At 49.6% G+C, this 20,507-nt stretch overlaps 1 protein-coding gene across 14 annotated transcripts in view; it reads right to left on the bottom strand.

The window, feature by feature from the left end:
- The window catches only part of AGAP1 (ArfGAP with GTPase domain, ankyrin repeat and PH domain 1), a 550,747-nt gene that overhangs the window by 328,126 nt on the left and 202,114 nt on the right, over positions 1–20,507 (bottom strand). For all 14 annotated transcript variants that reach the window (XM_082466340.1, XM_082466341.1, XM_082466330.1 and 11 more), the window contains exons 4-5: positions 6,589–6,674; positions 2,304–2,445 (exon numbers count right to left, since the gene is read on the bottom strand). In XM_082466340.1, the coding sequence (XP_082322466.1) occupies positions 2,304–2,445; positions 6,589–6,674 (228 nt within the window). The remainder of the gene's footprint in view (positions 1–2,303; positions 2,446–6,588; positions 6,675–20,507) is intronic.

The raw sequence follows: 20,507 nt of genomic DNA, 5'->3' as shown, positions 1-20,507 counted from the left end.
CGGTCGGTTCCTCCACATCAGGGCTTCCCCAGAGCCTCTGTGGAGCCATCCCCAGGCCTCCCTGAGACACAGACCATCCACCATCCCGGTGGGAGGTGAAGATGTGCCTTCCTTCAGCTGGGGCGGGAGACACAGAGGCTGCACTTATCTCCAAGGTCAGGAACAGGGAGAGATACGCATCTGCAGTCCCAGCAGGACCTCAGGAAAGCCGGCCACATGTGGAAATATCAGGAACAAAAGCAACCACGAACTCGACACTGCTGTGCCCACGGATGCCCCCACGGCCTTACGGGATTTCCTCCCTTCAAGGCCTGGTAGCGTCAAGGTCAACAGCAGCCTGGAGGGAGTGATGCGGGGTTTGCAGGGACCCCAGACCCGCCACCCCTACTACCCAAAACACTGCTGTGTAGGAAAGACGACAAACTGATCAAATTACCTTTCTGGCCTGGATTGAAAACCTACCTGCCCTTTATCCCGGTGAGTCCACCACAGAAAGGCATTCTGCATCCTGAACAGAGACCCCCCGAACCCAGGCGGCTGGTAAGGAGCTGCCCACACAGACCCTGCTCCGGCTCAGAAATGCCCTCGGCAGGCCTGCAGGAAGAGGCGCTTACTGGAAATTAACTGCCTCGAGGTCGATTTCAAGGCAGCTTGAAGCAAGGTCTGCTTCAGATGAGCTGCCCACTATAAAGTATTACGTATTAAGAATTTTCAGGAGGCCAACTCAAATATGCCAATTCTGTACGTCCGAACAAGAACCAAGGGCTTTTTACTGGCGCGCCTTGTCTCCCGGTGACCACTAGAGGGCACTTTGGGCGTAAAAAACCTCTCAGGTCCCATGTTGGTCTAAATCCACCTCTGCTCTGAAGGGTTCAGGTGTGAGACCGCTGACCACAACATATATGCTATATAAAAAAAAAAAAAAAAAAAAAAAAGGAGGGGGGACTTCCCTGGTGGCGCAGTGGTTAAGAATCCGCCTGCCAATGCAGGGGACACGGGTTCGAGCCCCAGGCCGGGAAGATCCCACATGCCGTGGAGCAACTAAGCCCATGCATCATAACTACCGAGCCTGCGCTCTAGAGCCCACGAACCACAACTACTGAGCCCGCGTGCCACAGCTACTGAGCCTGCGCACCTAGAGCCCGTGCTCTGCAACAAGAGAAGCCACGCAGTGAGAAGCCCGCGCACCTCAACGGAGAGTAGCCCCCGCTCGCTGCAACTAGAGAAAGCCCACGTGCAGCAACGAAGACCTAACACAGCCAAAAAAAAAAGGGGGGGGGGTTGGCAATGAAGTTCTCTCCATGAAAACCCAACTCTCACATTTTACATCTAGCACCCTGAGCAGATGACTTTAGTTTATTCCAAACTTTTTTCTCCCAACACACATACACACTCCACGATTCAGGCTTATCCTGCCAAGGCAGCGGATTACCCCGCCAGAGCTCTCAGTTATATTAGATCTGGTGCCACGCACACAGCTAATTGTTCCTGCTTGTTCGACACAGCTGGTTTCTTATTTGGAAAAGTCTTACATCAGGGCATGCAAGGGCAGACCAGATGTGCTCATTCTAAAGGAATTAACAAAAACAGAACCTGCACCAAAAAATGAAAGGAAAATCCAGTGTTTCTTGACATGATTATATTTTTTAAGTTCCCCTTTTTTCCGACAAAGCAGTTTTAAAGTTAACCTTCATCTGACTTTTAAAAACATTCCGTACGACCCCTTAGTTAAGTCCCCAATGGCAGGTACCAGCACATCAACGAATCTATGATCAAGGGCATAGTAAGTGATGTCACTTTACTAAAAGACCAAGTTTTAAGTGACCTAGAAAAAAACACAAAACCTACCCACATGGTAAGATTCTGTGCTTTCTAAGGGATCTGCTAAGAATGAGATACAGATCATAAGACATTAAGAAACAGAGCCGAATAAAACAGAACTCTGCATTATATCAGAAATCAGTATTAAAGGTGCAAAGGTTAACATAAATAACTTTTTAGGGCACTTATATTTTGTAACAGAGAGAATTAAGATATCCTAATATAGAACTTAAAGCACTTGGGGGTGTGGGGGGGGTGTTTTGTTTTGAAGTTGCCAAGTGATTTCTCCACTGAATCAAATCAGGAAATGTGACAGTTTCAGTTTTATGGACACTCACTGTAAAAAAGGAGCCTTCAGTAGGCAATCACTGCTTCTTTAAACCATTTCCAAACCCCTCCACTCTGAAAATACAGGCCAGGAATCACTTACTGCTCAACGGCGGGAGCCCTAGCAGCACAGCCTGCCCTCGGGCACCACTCACCCTGGGTTCCCACCAGGACCAGCGGAATCTCACTCGTGTTCCGGTAGTTGGCCATCCGGCTGTAGTAGTGGTAGACCGTCTGGAAACTTATCTCATCCTCCAAGCTGAAGACAAATATAACAGCGTCCACCCACATGGCAAACTGGGGAGAAAAGAAGGGCAGGTGAGCGGGAGGAACTGGGTGAGGAGCTCACAGAGAGAAAGGGAAGGAACAGCATCAGGTCACCTTCGTGAGCACAGGACGGAAGGCCGGCAGACACCCCCTCCAGCCAGGCCGCGTCCGCTGTCCGGTGTAGCGCATCGCTGGGGCGTCACGAACGCCCTTCTCATCCTCGCACAACACACCTGCGATGGGCCCTCAGCCCCTTCCCACCCAGGCCACGCTGTCTCCAAAGTAACACCAGACATTCTTCCCCACGGGAGTGTCTACCCTCTGGCCCGACTCGGCCAGTGGAAGGCAAACCCCGCGCACGGCAGAGCCGACCTGGAGACAGGCACGGAGGGCGACCCTGCAGCTTCCTGTTTCACCCTAAACCCCCACAGAGGCCGCCCAGGAAGCCGTGCTGGACCCCTGAGATGGGCTCTTCCTCTGGGTGCCCACGGCTCGCAAATCCTCCACCTCCAGGGGCCGACTACTCCGTCACCACGAGAGGCCTTCATGTTGTAAAGATCAGCCGCCACTGATTAATTCCAGCACCCTTCAAGGAAATTATGACTCACTGCCAGAGAAATGAACAAAACCAATGAACGAAATGAGCAAAACTCAGAGGAAAAAAATGAAAACCCCACAACAGCCTGACTCTTGTCATTTTATTCTCACTTTACTTGCATCCAGCTGAACTCACGTCAGATCCTCTCTCTGGCAAGTGACCCCACCCTCAAGCACACGTTATCTCGTGGAACGCCCATAACCATCTTGTACCGCTGGAGCCAAGAGGGGAGAGAGGGTTCTGGAAGCGCAGGAGCTTCCCAGGGCTCCCAGGGTCACAGAGGTGGCGCCGAGGAAGAGACTAGCGCCAGAGACCCTTCTCTTTGATGAAAGACCCAAGTGAAAATGGGAAAAAAAAAAAAAAAAAAAAAATGTCCCACATGCTTTCTCTAAAAGAAGCTGCAGCTCCCACATAAGCTCTGATGGTCAAGGCATCAGCTCTAATGTGTTCGGTGAAATTTTTAGTGGGTTAAGCGCCGACTTCCACATATACATGAAAAGTGTATTCAGTTACAAATGGAGATTTTACGCAACAAAACGTAAATAAACCTGAAGTTCAAATGATAAATATGAAATTAAATGAGAAAGAGAACTCGGGGCCGGTAGCCTTGGGACCGGCTGATGCCTCCTGAGGGCCCAGGACCCGGGCTGACACGGCATCTCCTTCTCCCGTTCTCTACCTTGAGATGTGTTTTCCTTTCTCTTCCCAAGAATCGGGGAGAAGTCAGCTTCCCCTCGCCCACGAGCACCTTACGAATGCCTGTGGTCCCTGGGACCAGCCCGCACCTCCCAAGACTGACAACCACCTGACCCTCCGTGCAGAGGAAATGCAAACCAGGTCGCATCCTCTCAAGGGTGCATCCTGAGAGCCCCAGGGCCTAGTGAGCAGTGGGCACTCCATAGATGTCCCCCATCCACCCCAGCGGCTTCCCCACCAACTGCAAAAAAAAACCCCAAAAGACCAGTTAACTGGCAGAGTTTTCACACTGCCTAATAGGACACTAGTAGCCACAAAATCCTGCAACTTCACTCATGAAGCCTATATGACATGATCTGCAATCGTGGAAACAAACATCATGCTCACACGTGCCTAGGAGTGGTGACTTGAAAACAGCTCTTTTCCTTGAATGTCCGAGTACACTCGGCCTAGTTTTACAAGGCTCCATCTTGACACCCCCTCAAAGCAGAAATCTGTACTTTAACCAGGGTAAGCTTCTAGCCTAATGATGCTTCTGCAGGAAGTATGTGCTAGAATAAGGGACTGGTCCTCAGGGAAACTCACGGCCAGAGGCCAAGACAGAGACCTCCTGGGGGCCCTAGTTCTACCCCCAGTGGTGGGTGGGGGAGGTGTGGGCCGGCCACCTCGGCCTGTGCCCTGACGTCATGAGATCTCTGGGCGTCAGCGTCCTTGGTGACGGGCACGCTCAGAGCATCGTCCCCCAGGGTCATCTCGAGGATTAAACGAGCTGCACCACTCAGGGCAGGTCGGGGGGCAGGGGGCTCACCCAGTGTAACCGATTCACAATACGTGTGCTTCTCAGGCACGAGAAGAAACTCACAAGAAGGGTACCACTATTGCTCACAGGCCTAAGTTTTTTTGTTTTATTCTTAAAAGCAATTCTTTAATTAATCAAGGACTAAAAGGAAGGAAAATGTTACTGCATCGAATGACATCACATGTCCTAAGCATCTGAAGCTACAGAAAAGATGTATCCCATAGGAATACATGCTTCCTAGAGGAAAATGCTTCTCAGAGAGTACACACCACTGGAGAGAAAAACCCCTGGGATTTTTAATGTCACCGTCTGGGGATGTGGGGAACACTGGGCCTGAGCTTTGTAATAAGAGAACCACCCCTCCCAGAATATTTTCATTAAAAAGGCAACCCCAATAGCAATCAGGGCTGATGAAACCTTCAGGGTGGGGCAGTGCTCCGAACCCCTAATTCCTCGGGCTGGAGTTCCCTCTCCAGTGTGGGCCTGGGGTTCCTTGGGAGCCTGGTCTCACTGCGGTTGAACTCTGGCCCAGGGCAGCGTGCTCACTGCTCCACGACGGGCGTCAGGGCAAGCGCCGTGTCTCTGCAGCCCTGTGCCCCCCAGCATCCACCCCTGGCAGCATCCCTGGGCAGCAGCGCCGCTGAAGCCGCTACACCAGCTCCAACATGCACGTCTGTACTTCTCCCAGCTTTCTTCTTCGATCCTCTATGTCAGAGATAAGGTGTGCTCTCTAAGTGTGAGATTGCCCCTGGTCACTCCAAAACACGTATGAGCTAGAAAAGCGGAAAATCACCCCAGGTGACACCCACACTTTACCTACTTCATTCTCCTATCTCCAGCTGCCTCGGAGGGAACCCTTGTGATAGCAGGACAGACGTCCCACGGGCAAAGGACAACTTAGAAAAAGTGATTTAGCTTTTAGCGCCATCATGAACCTTCTAGGACCGTGTCAGATATCACACCCTGTCCTGCTTAAGTATAAAGTAACAGACGTGCGCTGAACCCGAGCTCCCACAGCTTCGTAACCTACTTTTTTTCATGTTTAACATGCCTTCAGTGTTTCCTTACTCTTATCATCGACTATGCTGTTTCAGCGAAGCTAAAAAAAATCTTTTCCACACTTTAACGTCTTTGCTATCAGAACATACCTTATGGACTGCTTTGTTTCACAGTTTGACAGTATTTTTCTTTTAAATACCGGTATAGCTTATAATCAGTGGCATTTTAGACTCACTGAAACACGGTAAATCCACGCCATCTTTCTGTAGAGCTGCATACACCTCAGTGTATGGAGTTCTAGAACTTTAACAACCGCCATATTCAACACTGTTCACTTAAATCACCAATAATCCTGTGTCGCACTTTCACCAAAGGGTAAGTTCAAGAAAGAACGCCAGAGAAAATTTTTAATATTGAGTTCGCATTAATGGGTCTTGACTATTACTAGCCCTTGGTTCCTTCAAAGTGTTCAGCTAGTAAATTATATAAGTACAGTAATAAACTGGAGAGTAAGTAAACCAAAGAAAGAGGTTTTCCACACTCATGCTGTTTTTTTTTTCTCCACAACACCCATTTTTCAAGGAAGTTTCAAAGAAATCACACCGTGCTGCATCCTGGTTTGCGGCGGAGAATGATCTGGGCCGAGAAGCCTGGTGGGCAGCCTGGCGGGAGTGCTCAGACTTCCAAATCCCACCCAACTTTCTAAATGACTGTACTGCTCTAGAGATCAAACACTTACAGGGTAAAAGGAGAAAAAAAAAGGACTATAGACACTTCCAGATGTCAATTCAGCTGAGCTGACACATCAGCGCAGATTCTGCTCTTCCTTCCTTCTTAAAAAACGCAAAGTGAAAATCAGCCACACAGCCCAAACTTCCCTCTAGGTTTCTGTCTGAAGGAACACCAGAATTAGTCTCTCGGGGATGAGAAAAACCTCAGGCACAGAAAGCATTTTCATGGGGCCTCTCTCTCACCTTTCCTTGTACGCACCTGACCGACTCCTTAGAAGCACCTGTGGAGTCAGACCCTTACCAAGGAGGCACAGGTGAAAGCTGGTCACCAGTGTGCGCGCAGTACTCACCTGTGCCTCTGGAGGGCCCCCTTCATCTCTGATCAGCAGCAGATAGCTCTGTCCGTCAACAACAATCTCTTTCTTGAATCTGCCACCTGCCATACACACACAAAAAATCTTGTTACGCGGGAAAGACAGAGCGAGGGGAGGGCAAACAGACGTGGGCTTCGCTTGTGGAAAAATACACCCTAGGCTGTGGCCCTGGGGGCAGCCCTGAGTGTTTAGGAGTGGGCTGCGGCTCTGCCTCCAGGGACCCCTGGACTTTAAAAGAACTACTGAACTCAGGTTCAAATATCCATCCTTAAGAACCCGTGTTCCTTTCTAGTTAGAATACACAGCCTGCATGCAATGCCAGGATCACCCGTGGCTCAGAAGGGTGGGATTTTAATGCAGGCTTTGTGTGTAAATTCAGGAATTCTCTCTCCCTGGGAACACGCTGATACCGAGTCCAGAAACAGAGAGCACGGAAATTGTTCTCTCGTTGGGTTCACAAAACCGAAACGAATTGTATCTGCTGCACAGGGGCCTGGTCTCCAGCACGTTGACAAATTCGAGGGCTGAGAATCTGTATTCTCCTCAAGAGAAACCCAGTTCTTGGAAGGAAAACATAGAACAGCATGGGGATGGTGTTTCCGTGTTCACAGTTCACAGGTAAGGGAAGGATGCTCAACTACTACACACGGGTTAGACACAAACTACTGGATGGCAGCTCCGCACAGGTGGGGACACAGCAGCGCAGCTGGCGGACGGAGAGCGTTAGAGACCACGCTGGGTTAGCGAGACCACCAGGGGCGCCGCCGGAACGCTGGGGGCACGGGGGTGGCCACGTGAAGGCGGCAGGGGCTACCCCACCCCACGCCCAGGTGCCTCAAGCATCTCCCCTCAGCGCCCCGGATCGGACTGCCAGGCCTCCCCTGGGCAGCGGGAAATACTTCCACTTCTGGGTCCCTCTGCCACGCCCTCTGCCACCTCCAGAGACAAACGACCCTCCCACGCTCCGGGCTCTGAGCCTGCCCCAGTCACCCCTCACTGGGCTTCGGAACTCGTGGTCTCGAGAGGAACACCCCAGCACCGGCCCTCATTTCAGCTCCTCGGCACGGAGGCCTTCCAGAATCACCAGCTAACCCCGAATAACTGCAAGCCCGCGAACCTCGCTGGTGGCGCTTCCCCACCGGCCCCAGAGGCTGGGTGTCGGCCCCCCGCCCCCCGGAGTCACACCTGGCTCTCCGCCACAGTGGCCCCTCGACGACACGGGCCTTCCCTCCCAGAGTCCGGGGTTTGGGCCATCCCAGCGCCCGAGAAGCAGAAACTAGACTCCCCGTCCCAAACCACCCCACCTCACCCCACCCCTAAGAAGTGTCTGCAGGTGGGCTTCTGCCACGTGAGGCTGGGGCGGCCGGCGGGGAGGTCTCCTCTGCAAGAGGGCACGCATGCGCACATGGCCGCTCCCGCCCCGCACTCCCCCCCCCCCCGGGGAACCCCGTGACAGGCAAGATACACGTGCTTAAAGAGCAAAACTTCAAAAACCGAAGAAAACTTCCCAACTTTAAAACGGATGAGCTCTCACTTTGATCCCCCTCACCGCCGACACCGAAAAAGGAGGGCAGAGTCCGTGGAGAACGGACGGAAGGAAGCACATCTGATGGCCGGGGCCGGGGCCGGCGGGTGGGGGTTGGGGGGGTAACAGAGCGCATGCGCGCTGGACCAGACGGGCTGAGGCCCGCTCTGCACCTGCGCTTCTGGCTGTAGGAGGATCCGCAGCGATTCACGGTCCCTGCGCCCCGCAGCTCCCCAAACGAGCCCTGACCCCCAGCATCTGAGCGCACGGAGGCCAGCCCTGGTCTGATGAACTCAGGTTCGACCTCCACGAGCCTTCACAGCTGCCCTGGGAACGCTGGTCTCACACGGCCAATTCCTCACTAATCCGCGTGGTCTCCAGAGCAGGAGGGGAGCTCCCGCAGTACCAGCACCCCTCCGCTGCCAGCCGCCTCCCACCATCTCCCTGGGGAGCAGGCACCCGGTGGGCGTCACCACCCAGCTCTCCCGGGATGACGCCCGCTGATGGCCCTGCTCCTCCCCTGGGTCTCTATACCCTCCTGTGTCCTACAGGGTAAGTGCTTGTTGGATGAATTTCACATCTATTCGTTCATTCATTTTCTTTCACATATTTATGTAGAGTCACAATCCCAAGTTATGTGTCCAGATAGTTTAATCACAATATTAAAGTTAAGAAAGGTTTTGCACAGAGTTCTTTCTGCGCCTCTGCTTTGTAACCTCAAGCAGAGGCCTCTGGATCTAATTTTCATCAGCTCTAAAAGGAGGGGTGATTCTCTCCTCCATCCTTAAGGCCCCTTCCAATTCTAAAATCACTTTTCATTTCCCCCCTAAGATATGTAATTAGTATGTCTCTTCAATATTTTACAACTGCAAATATTAGACATTTGCAATGGACTTCTGTGTTTTCTCTGGTGTTATACATACATCAGGAAACAAAAATGAAACACTCAAATGCATTTGCCATGAACCCAAAGGTTTGATTAGATAAAATTCAGCCAGGTGTTTAAGCACCCAGATTGTGAAAAAGTAAGACTATGATTAATAAAGTTATATATAAAAAATAAACTCCTACTGCAGATAGATTGTCAGCAGGCTCAATGGGAACATAGACCACTGGGTACTGGAGAAACACAGCCCAGCAGATAAATAAAATTAGACTTTAAAATCCGTTTTCTACAGTTCACTTTAGAGACACAAAGGGAAAAAGCCTTGGGATGAAGGTGTGGGAGGTACCAAGCTGGTCTACACTCACCAGGGGCCACCTCTCTCATTATTTGAAATTCAAACCCGCCATCCATCCCAGCCATTAGATCTTTTCCTACCAAAATATTAGAGCACACTACCAAACTCTACATCCAACTTCATTTCTAATGCAGATTTTTAAATGCCTATTTTATAATCCTATTTCCAATTACGGTCATCCCTCAGACTCCACAGGAGACTAGTTCCAAAATCCCTTATATAAAATGGCGCAGTATTTTCACATAACCTACACACATCCTCCCGTATACTTTAAATCATCTCCCGATTACTTATAGTATCTCGTACGGTGTAAATACCACGTAAATAGCTGTAAATTCAACATAAATGTTACGTAAATAGCTGCCAGCATGAGACAAATTCAAGTTTTGCTTTTTGAAACTTCCTGTAATTTTTTTTTTTTTTGAGTGTTTCAGATCCGTGGCTGAACAAATCTGTGGATACAGAGGGCTAGCAGGTCTGTTTTACCGAGCTTTGTATTCCTAGCATTTAATGCACAGCCTGGCTTGTGGCCCATGCTATAAACTTGTTACACGAATAATCGTCAACGGTCTCTGACTGCCAAATACTATTACATAACATTAAATTACCTGAGGGATAGTTTTACTTTTGGAAAGTGTACCCAGATCTGACCCCTGTATTGAGAACCATCAACACGCCCTTGGCCCAGCCCACTTGTGCATATGTGTGCAGTGTCCTACACACAGCTGCCCGCCCACCGAGTATACAGAGGTACAAGGGCTCTGCACCTGTGATGACATCTCCATGAGAAGGGAAAACGGAGGTCCCTCCTGCACTTAAGTCTGTTCCTTCCAAAGATGCCGTGAGGTCAGCAGAGGTAGACAGCACCACATTAAGTGTGCAGCAAACAGGTAGAGATAGGTGAGCAGAACCCAAGTTCACCTCTGGGCTTTGATGTTCTTAACTGAGTTTCGCTGGACAGTAGAAGAAGTGTTTGCATCTCGTTTGAGCACACAGAGGGGACATTCTTCTTGTCTGAACTCAACCTCACATGCAATTTATTAAATTTCTGGTTCACCCGAAGTCTAGTTTTCAGAGTTTCCAGAAAACTGCCCTGGGAAACTTTGTTTGCCCTTGAGCTTGACTTCTTAAGCGAGTCAAGGTCTTAATTTCTTCCAAAAATGAGTAAAAGATGGACCTGAATATACCTATCAAGAACAGGGATTCTGGATGTGTTGTGAATAGCACACCAGAAGAAAAGGTCAGTTGTTTTGTTTCTTTAATATCTTGAAAAAAGACTCAAGGGGGCCCCTTATAATCCACTGGTAACCAATCACTATCAAGGCTTCAAGGTCACTCCCCTGAGTCCTGATCTCACGCTAGGGGAACCAGTTTTGAATTTGGGATGCTGGCATAGGTAAAAACAACCAGGTTCCTTCTACTCTTTAAACTCAAGCTAGGTAGGATGGAGCTACAGTGGAGCCCTATTAAATATAAGGGCTGTCTACACTGAGAGAGGTATAACCATCTCACCTGGGTTGGCATCTCTGCTTTAAGGGGGAAAAAAAGAAAACCGAATTTTCCTATTCTCCAAAAAAAAAAAAAAAAAAAAAATCTTGTTGGGAGTAAACACTGCAACAGATGTTTGACATTTCTGTTCTTTCTGGCTAATTGGACTAAAAGATATTCACATATCATTAACAGCTCTCCAAGCAACAGCAAGCCTTCTAATACTTTACAAAGCACTTCTCTTCCCACATCATGTCCATTATTCCTCACAGCATCTTGAAATACAAATATCATCATCAACATCCACGTCTAACTGGGGTGGAAGAGAAGTTCAGACACTGACCAAACCCCCCCTAGCCAGCAGGCATGAGACCCAAACCCAGAAGTGCTGACTGATTCTCACCTCTGCCCTCTTCCCTGTGGATTTCTGCTGAGGCAGTTCATGGCACACAGTGTCCACAAATGAGCTTGGAATCTTTTGTGTAATTTCCTAGCACCCACAGGGCGACACCGAGAATGCAGGGCAGTGGGGCTGAGGATGTCTTTTCCTCGCTCCACTCACAGCTCTGGAAGGGAACTGTCTTCAGCTCCAAATGATAATTATCCCTGTGCTTAGGAAACTAAAAAGAACTAGACCTGCCTATCACTCTGTGTAATAGGGAAGAACCTGGTGTATTCTATTACAAGTTAATCATTGAAGGGATGTTGCCTATAAGCTTAAATGATACGTAATGGCTCGTCTCTGGGAACCCTGCCTCCCAGGTAATGAGCATTAAGCTAAAATACCTTTGTTTAGCTCACAGGAAACATCCTGACCAGGCCCACCTGTGAATGACTGCAGGAAGGAAGAAATGAACACATCCCCTCCGGAGGCTGATGGGAACCAGTAAGTGTTTGACTTTACTCCCTCCCCTTCTAGTATAAAAGGAGCCTGAATTCTAACTCAGGCAAGATGGTTCTTTGAGACCCGAGTCCACCATCTTCTCGGTTTGCTGGCTTTCTGAATAAAGTCGCTCTTCCTTGCCCCAGCCACTCATCTCTCGATTACTGGCCTGTTGTGTGGTGAGCAGTACGAAGTTAGACTTGGTAACATGTTTCATGTTTTTTTCCTGTTGATTTCCATCTTTACTTTTCCACGCATAAGCAAAGGATGAATATCATTCTTGAGTCTAAAACTGCATTTGTGGAGCACGCTACTTCCCTTTTCCATACGAAAGAGGAGGGGCATTATTCCAGCATCTGAGCAGACAAAGTCAAGCCGCTAAGACCCTCCCCATAGCTGCAAGCTGGCCTCACATCTTGTCACCCTCATGAGGCCCCAGCTCAGGAGCACCTGATTTTCCCGGAGGAATGGTTTAGAGATTCTTGGCATTTGTAACATTTGCCTAAAATTTTCTTCTTACTTAGCCCCAGAACAAATATCTGTAAATGTTGTTGTTCCCTAATTATTTAGGATTGGCGGGATGAGAGGACTACACTGGAGACAACTATGAATCTTTTCATTTCTCCCCAGGAGAATATGAAAAATTTGATCATGCACATGCCAGAAAGGCTTTAAAATTAATTTTGCTCTTTTAACTTTGATCAAAATAGTGAAGTCAGGTACCTATTACTGAGGTTTTGGAGAAGTTTCATATCATGACATTTAAAAGGGATTTTGGATCCCATATTATTTTTACACTGGGGAAGAAAAGTTTTATTGGTTACATATCCATTTACAAAATTTAAAACCAAATCAGACTTCACTTCCCCTGACAAGTTTTAAAAAAGCTTACACTGTTTAAAAAAGGGGAGGGCAGGGACTACTATAAAAATGTACTAACGCTAAGGATCTAATTAATGCGCAGTGATTGGTAAGTTCACAGGTGAAATGCTCACACTTATGACTTGAGGTGAGATGGGATTTAACACACAGGCCACGGTCTTTAACAACTTCATTTCACCCAGACCTGAGTAAAATAAAGAAGGAAGACTGAGACAGAAGTCAAAGTTCCAGGGTAAGACGAAAGATCTGAACTTTGCTATAACCAAATTTCCTTTCTACCACTTCTAATAAAATGAGGTGGGGGGGAGTAAAAGCCAGATAAAAGGTTCACCATCCACCAAGAAAAGAAGCAAAGCTTTACATAACCAACCTCGAAAACACTGGCCTTAAGAATAAAAAGGACGACTCCAGAGCTGGGTGGAGAGCGGCTCCTGATCCCCAAGGGAGGAGGGAAGCTCAGGAAGGGGCCTTTGTGTCCTGTCCCCTGACGGATAGGAGGTTCCCAAATGAGCAGCCGCCAGCGCTCTCTGCAGGCAAAGTGCCCGCGATACCCAGACTGCAAGGAGGGGCCCCCGCAGGGAGTGACAGTATAACACAACCCCCTCCCAGGCCCCGCGGAGGCAGGGGACCCGGTGCAGGGCATCCAGCAAATTCCTACGGACAGCAGCGCCCTGTGTGTCACGGCAGCTCACCTCTGTCTGGAGGCGATGCCCTCAGAGGACAAAGGGACTCATGTTACACTGCGATTCTCAGGGAAAGTAACATCCAGCCTCAGCCTTCTGTGCCCAGCGCTTCCCTGCAGGGGACCGGGGGTGTGATGGAGATCTGGGAAATGGGAACTTGGGCAGACTGGGCCATCCCTCTGGGCCAGGGATGTCTCCTCTAGCCTGTGTCCTGCCACAGGAAACCAGATGGCAGGGGGCTCCCCACACCCCATACCTGACCCAGGACGAGTGGCCAGCCTATGTGAACGGCCTGAGCAGTGCATGTATCCCTGCACTTGACTACAGTCAAGACAGCGCCAATCTCAGCAAAGGGGAGGAAAAAGCTAAAGAAATGGTAAGACTGTCATGCAAAGATAGGGCAAGGGGAAAAAAACAGGGAGGGACTGCGGGAGTTCCCTGGTGGCCTAATGGTTAGGACTCCTGGCTTTCACTGCCACGGCCCGGGGTTCAATCCCTGGTCGGGGAACTGAAATCCTGAAAGCCATGCAGCGCAGCCAAAATAAAAGGGGAGGCGGGTTGCAAGGGAGCCTGCAAAACCCAAAGAGCCAGTGGCGGAGAAAACAAAACTCAAAAAGCAGAAGGAAATCCCTTCTGATCACTTCCCTCCCTAATGCCACTTATAAACAGACATTTAACAAGACAAGAACTCCAGGGAGAAGAAACCGAAACAATGAGGGAAGAAATGGAAACCTCTAGAACTGAGGACCAAACCAACATTTTGGAACGAACGAACACAATGTGAAAAAGTAAGGGAGAGAAGAAACACCGCTCAAAGCTGAAATTCTGACATGGAGGAATGGCTTGAAATAAATAAACCCCGTGAAGATGAAAAAGACAGAAGTTAATTGACGGGAAGACAAATGAAACTAACAAAAGGATAAATGGCACCTCTGACGACAAATCCCCAACAAAAGAGCGCAAAGACTATTCAGAGATAAAATACAGAGGAATTTTCTTGAAATGCAAGAAGATATGAACCTGCAGATCAAAACAGCACATGATCTTCCAAGAGAAAAAGACAGACTCTCAACGTCACTTTAAGAACGGGGCAACCAAGGCCCTGGTGAAAAGCTGCCATGCCAGCCAAGATGGGGGCTCTTATCCCGCAGCAGGGTTCAAGGTGCGCCCCCAGGAGCACTCTCCAGAGCCACTTCAGGGGTTTGGAAAATGGCCAACGTAATAAGCATGTCTTACATATGTACAACTAGTTTTGAAACGGTTGTCACAATGACAACCAACCTGCACTGGCAAGTGTGTTACACACGAACCCAGAGACCAAGATGGTGGCTCTGGCTGCATCAGGCAACCTGGGCAAAGGCAGAACCCACCTGCTGGGATACTGGGAAAGTCGCAGCCTCGCCCTGGCCTTTTAAAAATCTCATCCTGCATTTGTTTGCGCCTGAAAATCACGAAGACAAGCAAGCAACCTGCTTTGGGACATGTCCCACCTTCCGTGAGGGACAAGCCGGGCATACATGCGGTGACAGTTTTTTGTGTGATGCAAGTAATTTAAGCAACAACAAACAAGCACATAGTTAACCAGCTGGCTCTTGGCGATGCCACAGTGCATTCAGTGCTGACCATGGTCCAGGGGGGCTCCTACCTGAACACTTCTATGGAATGAGAGTCATTGCTTTTATTGATTCAACCTGGAATTTCAAGAGTCCTACTATTCCTGCTACTTCAACACTTCTGGATGTATTTAATGGAAGAGTACCTTGAAATGGCAAATAAGGTGAATATGTATATATACATATATATATATATATAAATATATATATATATTTATTTAAGTGTCACTTGTGTAGCTCAGGTTTTCTTGACATCAAGCAAATAAAATCAAAAATTAATTGGATGAAAAGGCAGATATAAAACTGAAACAGGAGCCCCTTAAGCCCTATTCTGTGTTCATAAAATAGCTTTATTGCTGTCTCTGATAAGCAATGAGTCAGAAATCTATAAACTAGAACTTGTACAAGTTTTATTAACAGAACACCATGATGCATCAGAGATCTACTTGAAACATTTTGTAAAAATGGTATTACTGCTCAAAAAAGAAACTGGAAAATTAATGTTTGGGGAAGTGGTTTGTTGCCGAATAGCTAAATTCAATTTCCTTACATCTTAACTTCCAAGAACTTTGAGAAAAAGGTAAATTAGCAGCTTAACACATGAAACCCATTAAGAGTTCTCTCTTCCAAGTGCTATCTTCTCACGACTAAAATAAACACAGAAACCCTGGGAAGGTGTAGGCTGGTTGACCTGGACCAACCTCCAATCATCAACGTCCAGGGACAGGCCCAATTCCACTTTCATAAAGTTTTATTAGCTTTTCCTGGGCAAAAAAACACTAACATGCTGTAAAATAGGATCATCCCAACAAAACGTCCTCTGTAATCACGGCGGCGGAACCTCAGATACTGCAAAGAATAAAACACGCCCTGCGATATCAGCAACCCCAGAAGGCAGGCAGGTCCCGGAGCCCAAAGCATCCCTTTTCTTGTGAAGATGTCCACGGGCTCCGTGGTGGACAGGGGATGCTCTCTGGAAAGGGAAGCCTGGACTTCTCGTCCTCAGCTCACACTCTAGGTGTGATGCAGCTCACGCTCCAGGTATGATGCTGGCGCCTGGGCCCACAGCCTGTTCCCTTGGGCTCAGAGCCCCAGGCCCGTTCAGGCTGCCCTGGCTCCACACACTCAGACTTTCCTGCAAAGCTGTCTTTGGAAGTTAGGACCCACCCTGCCCCCCACCCCCAAAGTTCACATACTGTCCTCCACCAAACTCAGTACTTTCCCCAGTAACTCAGCAGCTGTTCCAAGGGACACGCAGCCTGCAGGGGCCGGCACGGCCCAGCACGCAGGAGACCTGGTGACCCGAGGTCCTGCTGAGGCCCCTGAATGTGGATGCTGAGCCGTCAGGTGGGCTGTGGCCCTTTCAGGACGGCAGAGTGTGTGTATCCAGGCAGGGGGAGTGCAGTGCAGAGGAATGGGCTCGAAGCCGCCACCAAGGGCCGGCCTCTGAGCTGGGTGACCTTGTGCGGCTTCAGTAGCGGCTGGTGCCTCAGCTTCCTTATGTGAAAACTCAACGGACACCACCACCTGCCTCTGAAGCCACAGAGAAGGGGAGCAGGAGCTGATCTGTGTCAGCTGTCAGGCTCCCGAAACACTACCTGTGTCTCCTGAACACCAACTAAAGCTCTGCTATGTTACACTGACGACTTTGTCTGGGGACTTGCACATTGAGGGAGAGTCTCAAAGTGAAATTCAAGGACAAGGAAGAACCAAGACCACAGCAAGCAGAGAATGAAAGCAAGGTGTGTGTCTCACGCTCAAATTCCCATATGAAAACCAGGATTCTCCTTAACACTCTGTCACAATTCCAGGCACTGTGGAAGACCCAGGGTAACAATTATTTTTCCCAAGTCAAAACAGCTCATGAGATAGCAAGTTTTGGATGGTGCTACTCATACTGCCCCAGGGAGAAGATTTTGTGAGTCCCAGTATCCGTCTCAACATTTATCCAAGTGTACGGTGTGTTTCTAATCTCAGACGGGGACTTCCATGCAAGCAAGCGATAGAGGAACACGGGGGAATATATCTGATTTACACTCCACCTGTGACACAGTTCGGCTCTTATTTGTATTTGGCAAGGGTTCTCCCCCTGTGTTTGCCGTTCCCCATTTCTCTGTTAGCTCCCTACACTGGGGCAATAAAACCTCGGTCTTCAGAACCACCACTCAGCAAGCATTTAGCAAAGCCCGTTATGGGCCAATAATAAGCACAGTGCTGGTGCCGGGAACAGAGTGAACAAGACAGAATCTCTGACTGTCAAGGGCAGCGGGAGGAAACGGGAACTGACCCGGAGAGCCAGCTGGGTGGGGTATGGGAGGGGACCGGGCACCAGGAACAGACACAGCCTGTGCCCCCTGGAACCCACTGGGAACCCACCGAGCGGATGGGGCAGGGGGCATGGTTTTCAGTCAGCCCCCTGAAGGAGGAAATAGCCACATAACGATGGGCCCCTCCCTATGAAATCTAATATATGGGCACACCTCGGAGCTACTATGGGTTCAGTTCCAGACCACCGCAATAAAGCGAATATCACAATAAAACGAGTCACGGGAACGTTGGGGGTTCCCAGTGCATATAAGTTATGTTTATACTATACTGTAATAATCTATTAAGCAGCATTATGTCTAAAAAACAACGTACATACCTTAATTTCAAAATACTGCTAAAAAGTGCTGACCATCATCTGAGCCTTCATCAAGTCATAACCTTTCTGCTGGTAGAGAGTTTGAAATATGTCAAGAATTATCCAAACGTAACACAGAGACGTGAAGTGAGCAAGTGCTGTTGGGAAAAATGGCGCCGACAGACTCACTCGATACGGGGTTGCCACAAAGCTAACATTTGTTTAAAAAAAAAAAAAATTGCAATATCTGGGAAGTGCCAATAAAATGAGGTATGCCTGTGTGACCAGAGAAGTAAGCTGTTTGTTGGAAATGTTCCAGTACCCACTGTGGTGGCTGTACGTGAACATTCCAGCATCTACTACCGTCTCTGAAATAGTTTGGCGGTAAATGGAATATTAGTCGTGCACATATACTTGTTTCCCTGGGGGGAAATGTACTTAAGGCTATTTGTTTTATTTTTAGTATTCTGCACATTTATTTTCAGCATGAAAAAGGATGAATTACAAAAAGTACTGCAGATTCAGGAGAAAGAGCCCAGCTGCTCACCTGGTGTCTTTAAATGAGGCCAAATCCCACCAGCCATGGCCTGGGACAAGTCCAGGGGCAGCAGCCTCAGAAAAGTGGGTGTGGAGGTGAGCTGGCCGGCACCCAACAGTACCTTGGTGGGTTGCTCAGCTACCAGCACACGGGCAGATGGTCTCTTAGTCCCTCAGATTTCATTGCTGTCAACTAGTGTTTCCCATGTGAAAATAACTTGTTATTAAAAAAAACTGTCGTCGTCAACTTTGTTTTTGAATATGCAATTCAAGAATTGGACACGCGAAAGTACTGGCTTTAGGACTGTCTGTTCACACACAATTCTCTGAATATAAATCAGGTGTTTGTTTCAAGAAACTAAAACAGGATGGTGGTTGTGAGATTAGACCCTATGGAGAAAGCCAGAAATCCTCTGCATTTTAATACCTGATGTGTTGACACTGCAGAGCAGGGTCACAAACCCTCACCGTGAAGGGCCACCAGATAGTGGCCTTGCGGGCAGTAGCCTTGTTTCGGGGGCGGGGCGGGGGGGTTGTTTTTGTTTATTTATTTTTACAGATCTTTAAAAATGCAACAATCCTTCTCAGCTCACGAGCAGCAACAGTACAGGGAGGGGGTGACGGCTATGGGAGAGCCGTCTCCCCTTTGGTATTCCTTCTGGGGACACGTCACTTTTTTTTTTTTTAATTTATTTTGGGCTGCGTTGGGTCTTCGTTGCTGCATGCAGGCTTTCTCTAGTTGTGGCGAGTGGGGGCTGCTCTTCGTTGCGGTGCGCGGGCTTCTCATTGCGGTGGCTTCTCTTGTTGCGGAGCACGGGCTCTAGGCGTGCAGGCTTCAGTAGTTGTGGCACGTGGGCTCAGTAGTTGTGGCTCGTGGGCTCTAGAGCACAGGCTCAGTAGCTGTGGTGCACGGGCTTAGTTGCTCCGCGGCATGTGGCATCTTCCCGGACCAGGGCTCGAACCCGTGTCCCCCGCACTGGCAGGCGGGTTCTTAACCACTGCGCCCCCAGGGAAGTTGGGGACACATCACGTATCGTTCGGACTGTCCTCTTCCATTTCCGGGCGTGGGGAGAGGTGGAGGATCACCCCCTGTAACTGTCTCATTCCCACGGAAACAGTGTCAGGACTTCAACAGCAGGATTCCAGCGGGCTCTGTCTCCAGGTCACTGTGCCCATCCTAGAGGGTGATGTGGTCTCTGAGAAGGCCAGCACCCTGTGAGCTGGACACCACCAAGACCTGGAGCAAAGCCCACCGTCCAGGGCTGGCAGGAGACAGACTGCCCTGGGGTGGGGTGCGAGTGTGTGAGTGTGTGTGTGTGTGAGAGTGTGAGTGTGTGTGTGTGTGTGTGTGTGTGTGTGTGTGTGTGTGTGCGCCTGTCTCTCCCTCTCAGGCAGATTCGGAACCCGCCCAGCCCAGGAAGCCCCTGCACCTGCGTCCTGGGACACACTCAGCTGGCACCTGTGCTGCCAGGCTCCTGCCCGAAGCGGAAGGCTGGCCAGGGCCCATCCTACAGCCAGTGCTTCGTGGGACTAATAAGCCGCCGCCCCTCCTGATGGGGCAGCAGAGGGTCCAGTGGTAAGTGGTCCCCGCGGCTCATTCCCACCGTTATGTGTTAGCTCCAAGGCCCAGAGGTTGTCTGAAGACTCCTCCCATCTGCCCTGCTGTGTCCCTCTCCGACGCCCGCGCCTGTGTAATGACCACCGGGATCCCAGGGGTCCAGCCCCCAACTCCCTTCAGAATCCTTCTACGCACGAGGGCGATGGGAGACGCACGCGCTGGCAGCCCGGTCCACCCGGAGATGACGCGGTCACACCCCGTGTAACTGGCAGTCCCTGCACACACCTCCCTCTTGCTTCAGCCTCACCCGCTCCCCTCCGCTGCGTGGAAGGAGTCGAGGACACACTGCCCCCTGGTTTCTGTCACCAAGCCCCACCCCCTTCACACTTTCAACATACTGTCCCACCCAAGTGGCCCTCAAAGAGCCATGCTGCGTTCTTCTTTTGTTTGTGGTGTTGCCATTTTGTAAAAGAAGCAAAACGGTAAGAAATGGGGCTCAGAAAAGGATGGCGTGCTGGCCACACACGCTGCCCCTTGGGCCACATGGACAGAACCGAGCGGCTTCCAGACGCAAGACGGGGGTGACCATCTGCTACACTCAGAATTCTTCCTGAACCAAGATCCTGCCTCACAATCCTTCCCAACACAGGACATCCAGGAAGCCACCTACGATGGGTAAAAGACTACACTGTGAGTTGCATGCGGTTTCCACTTCTGGCCTGGGTCAATCATCAAAGAATTGATTCAGTCAAACCATTTCAGTCACGTCGAACTGTCACCTTTTGTAGATAACCGGCAACTGTACGTGGCACGCACGCACACGGGGGCCTGTCCCAGCCCCTCAGGTCTTGTGCCCACGATG

The sequence above is a fragment of the Balaenoptera physalus genome (genome assembly GCF_965194825.1).
Source record: "Balaenoptera physalus genome assembly, chromosome: 6".
NCBI lineage: Eukaryota > Metazoa > Chordata > Mammalia > Artiodactyla > Balaenopteridae > Balaenoptera > Balaenoptera physalus.
Note: the sequence above shows the minus strand (reverse complement) of the source record. Positions and strands in the feature narration are given on the sequence as shown.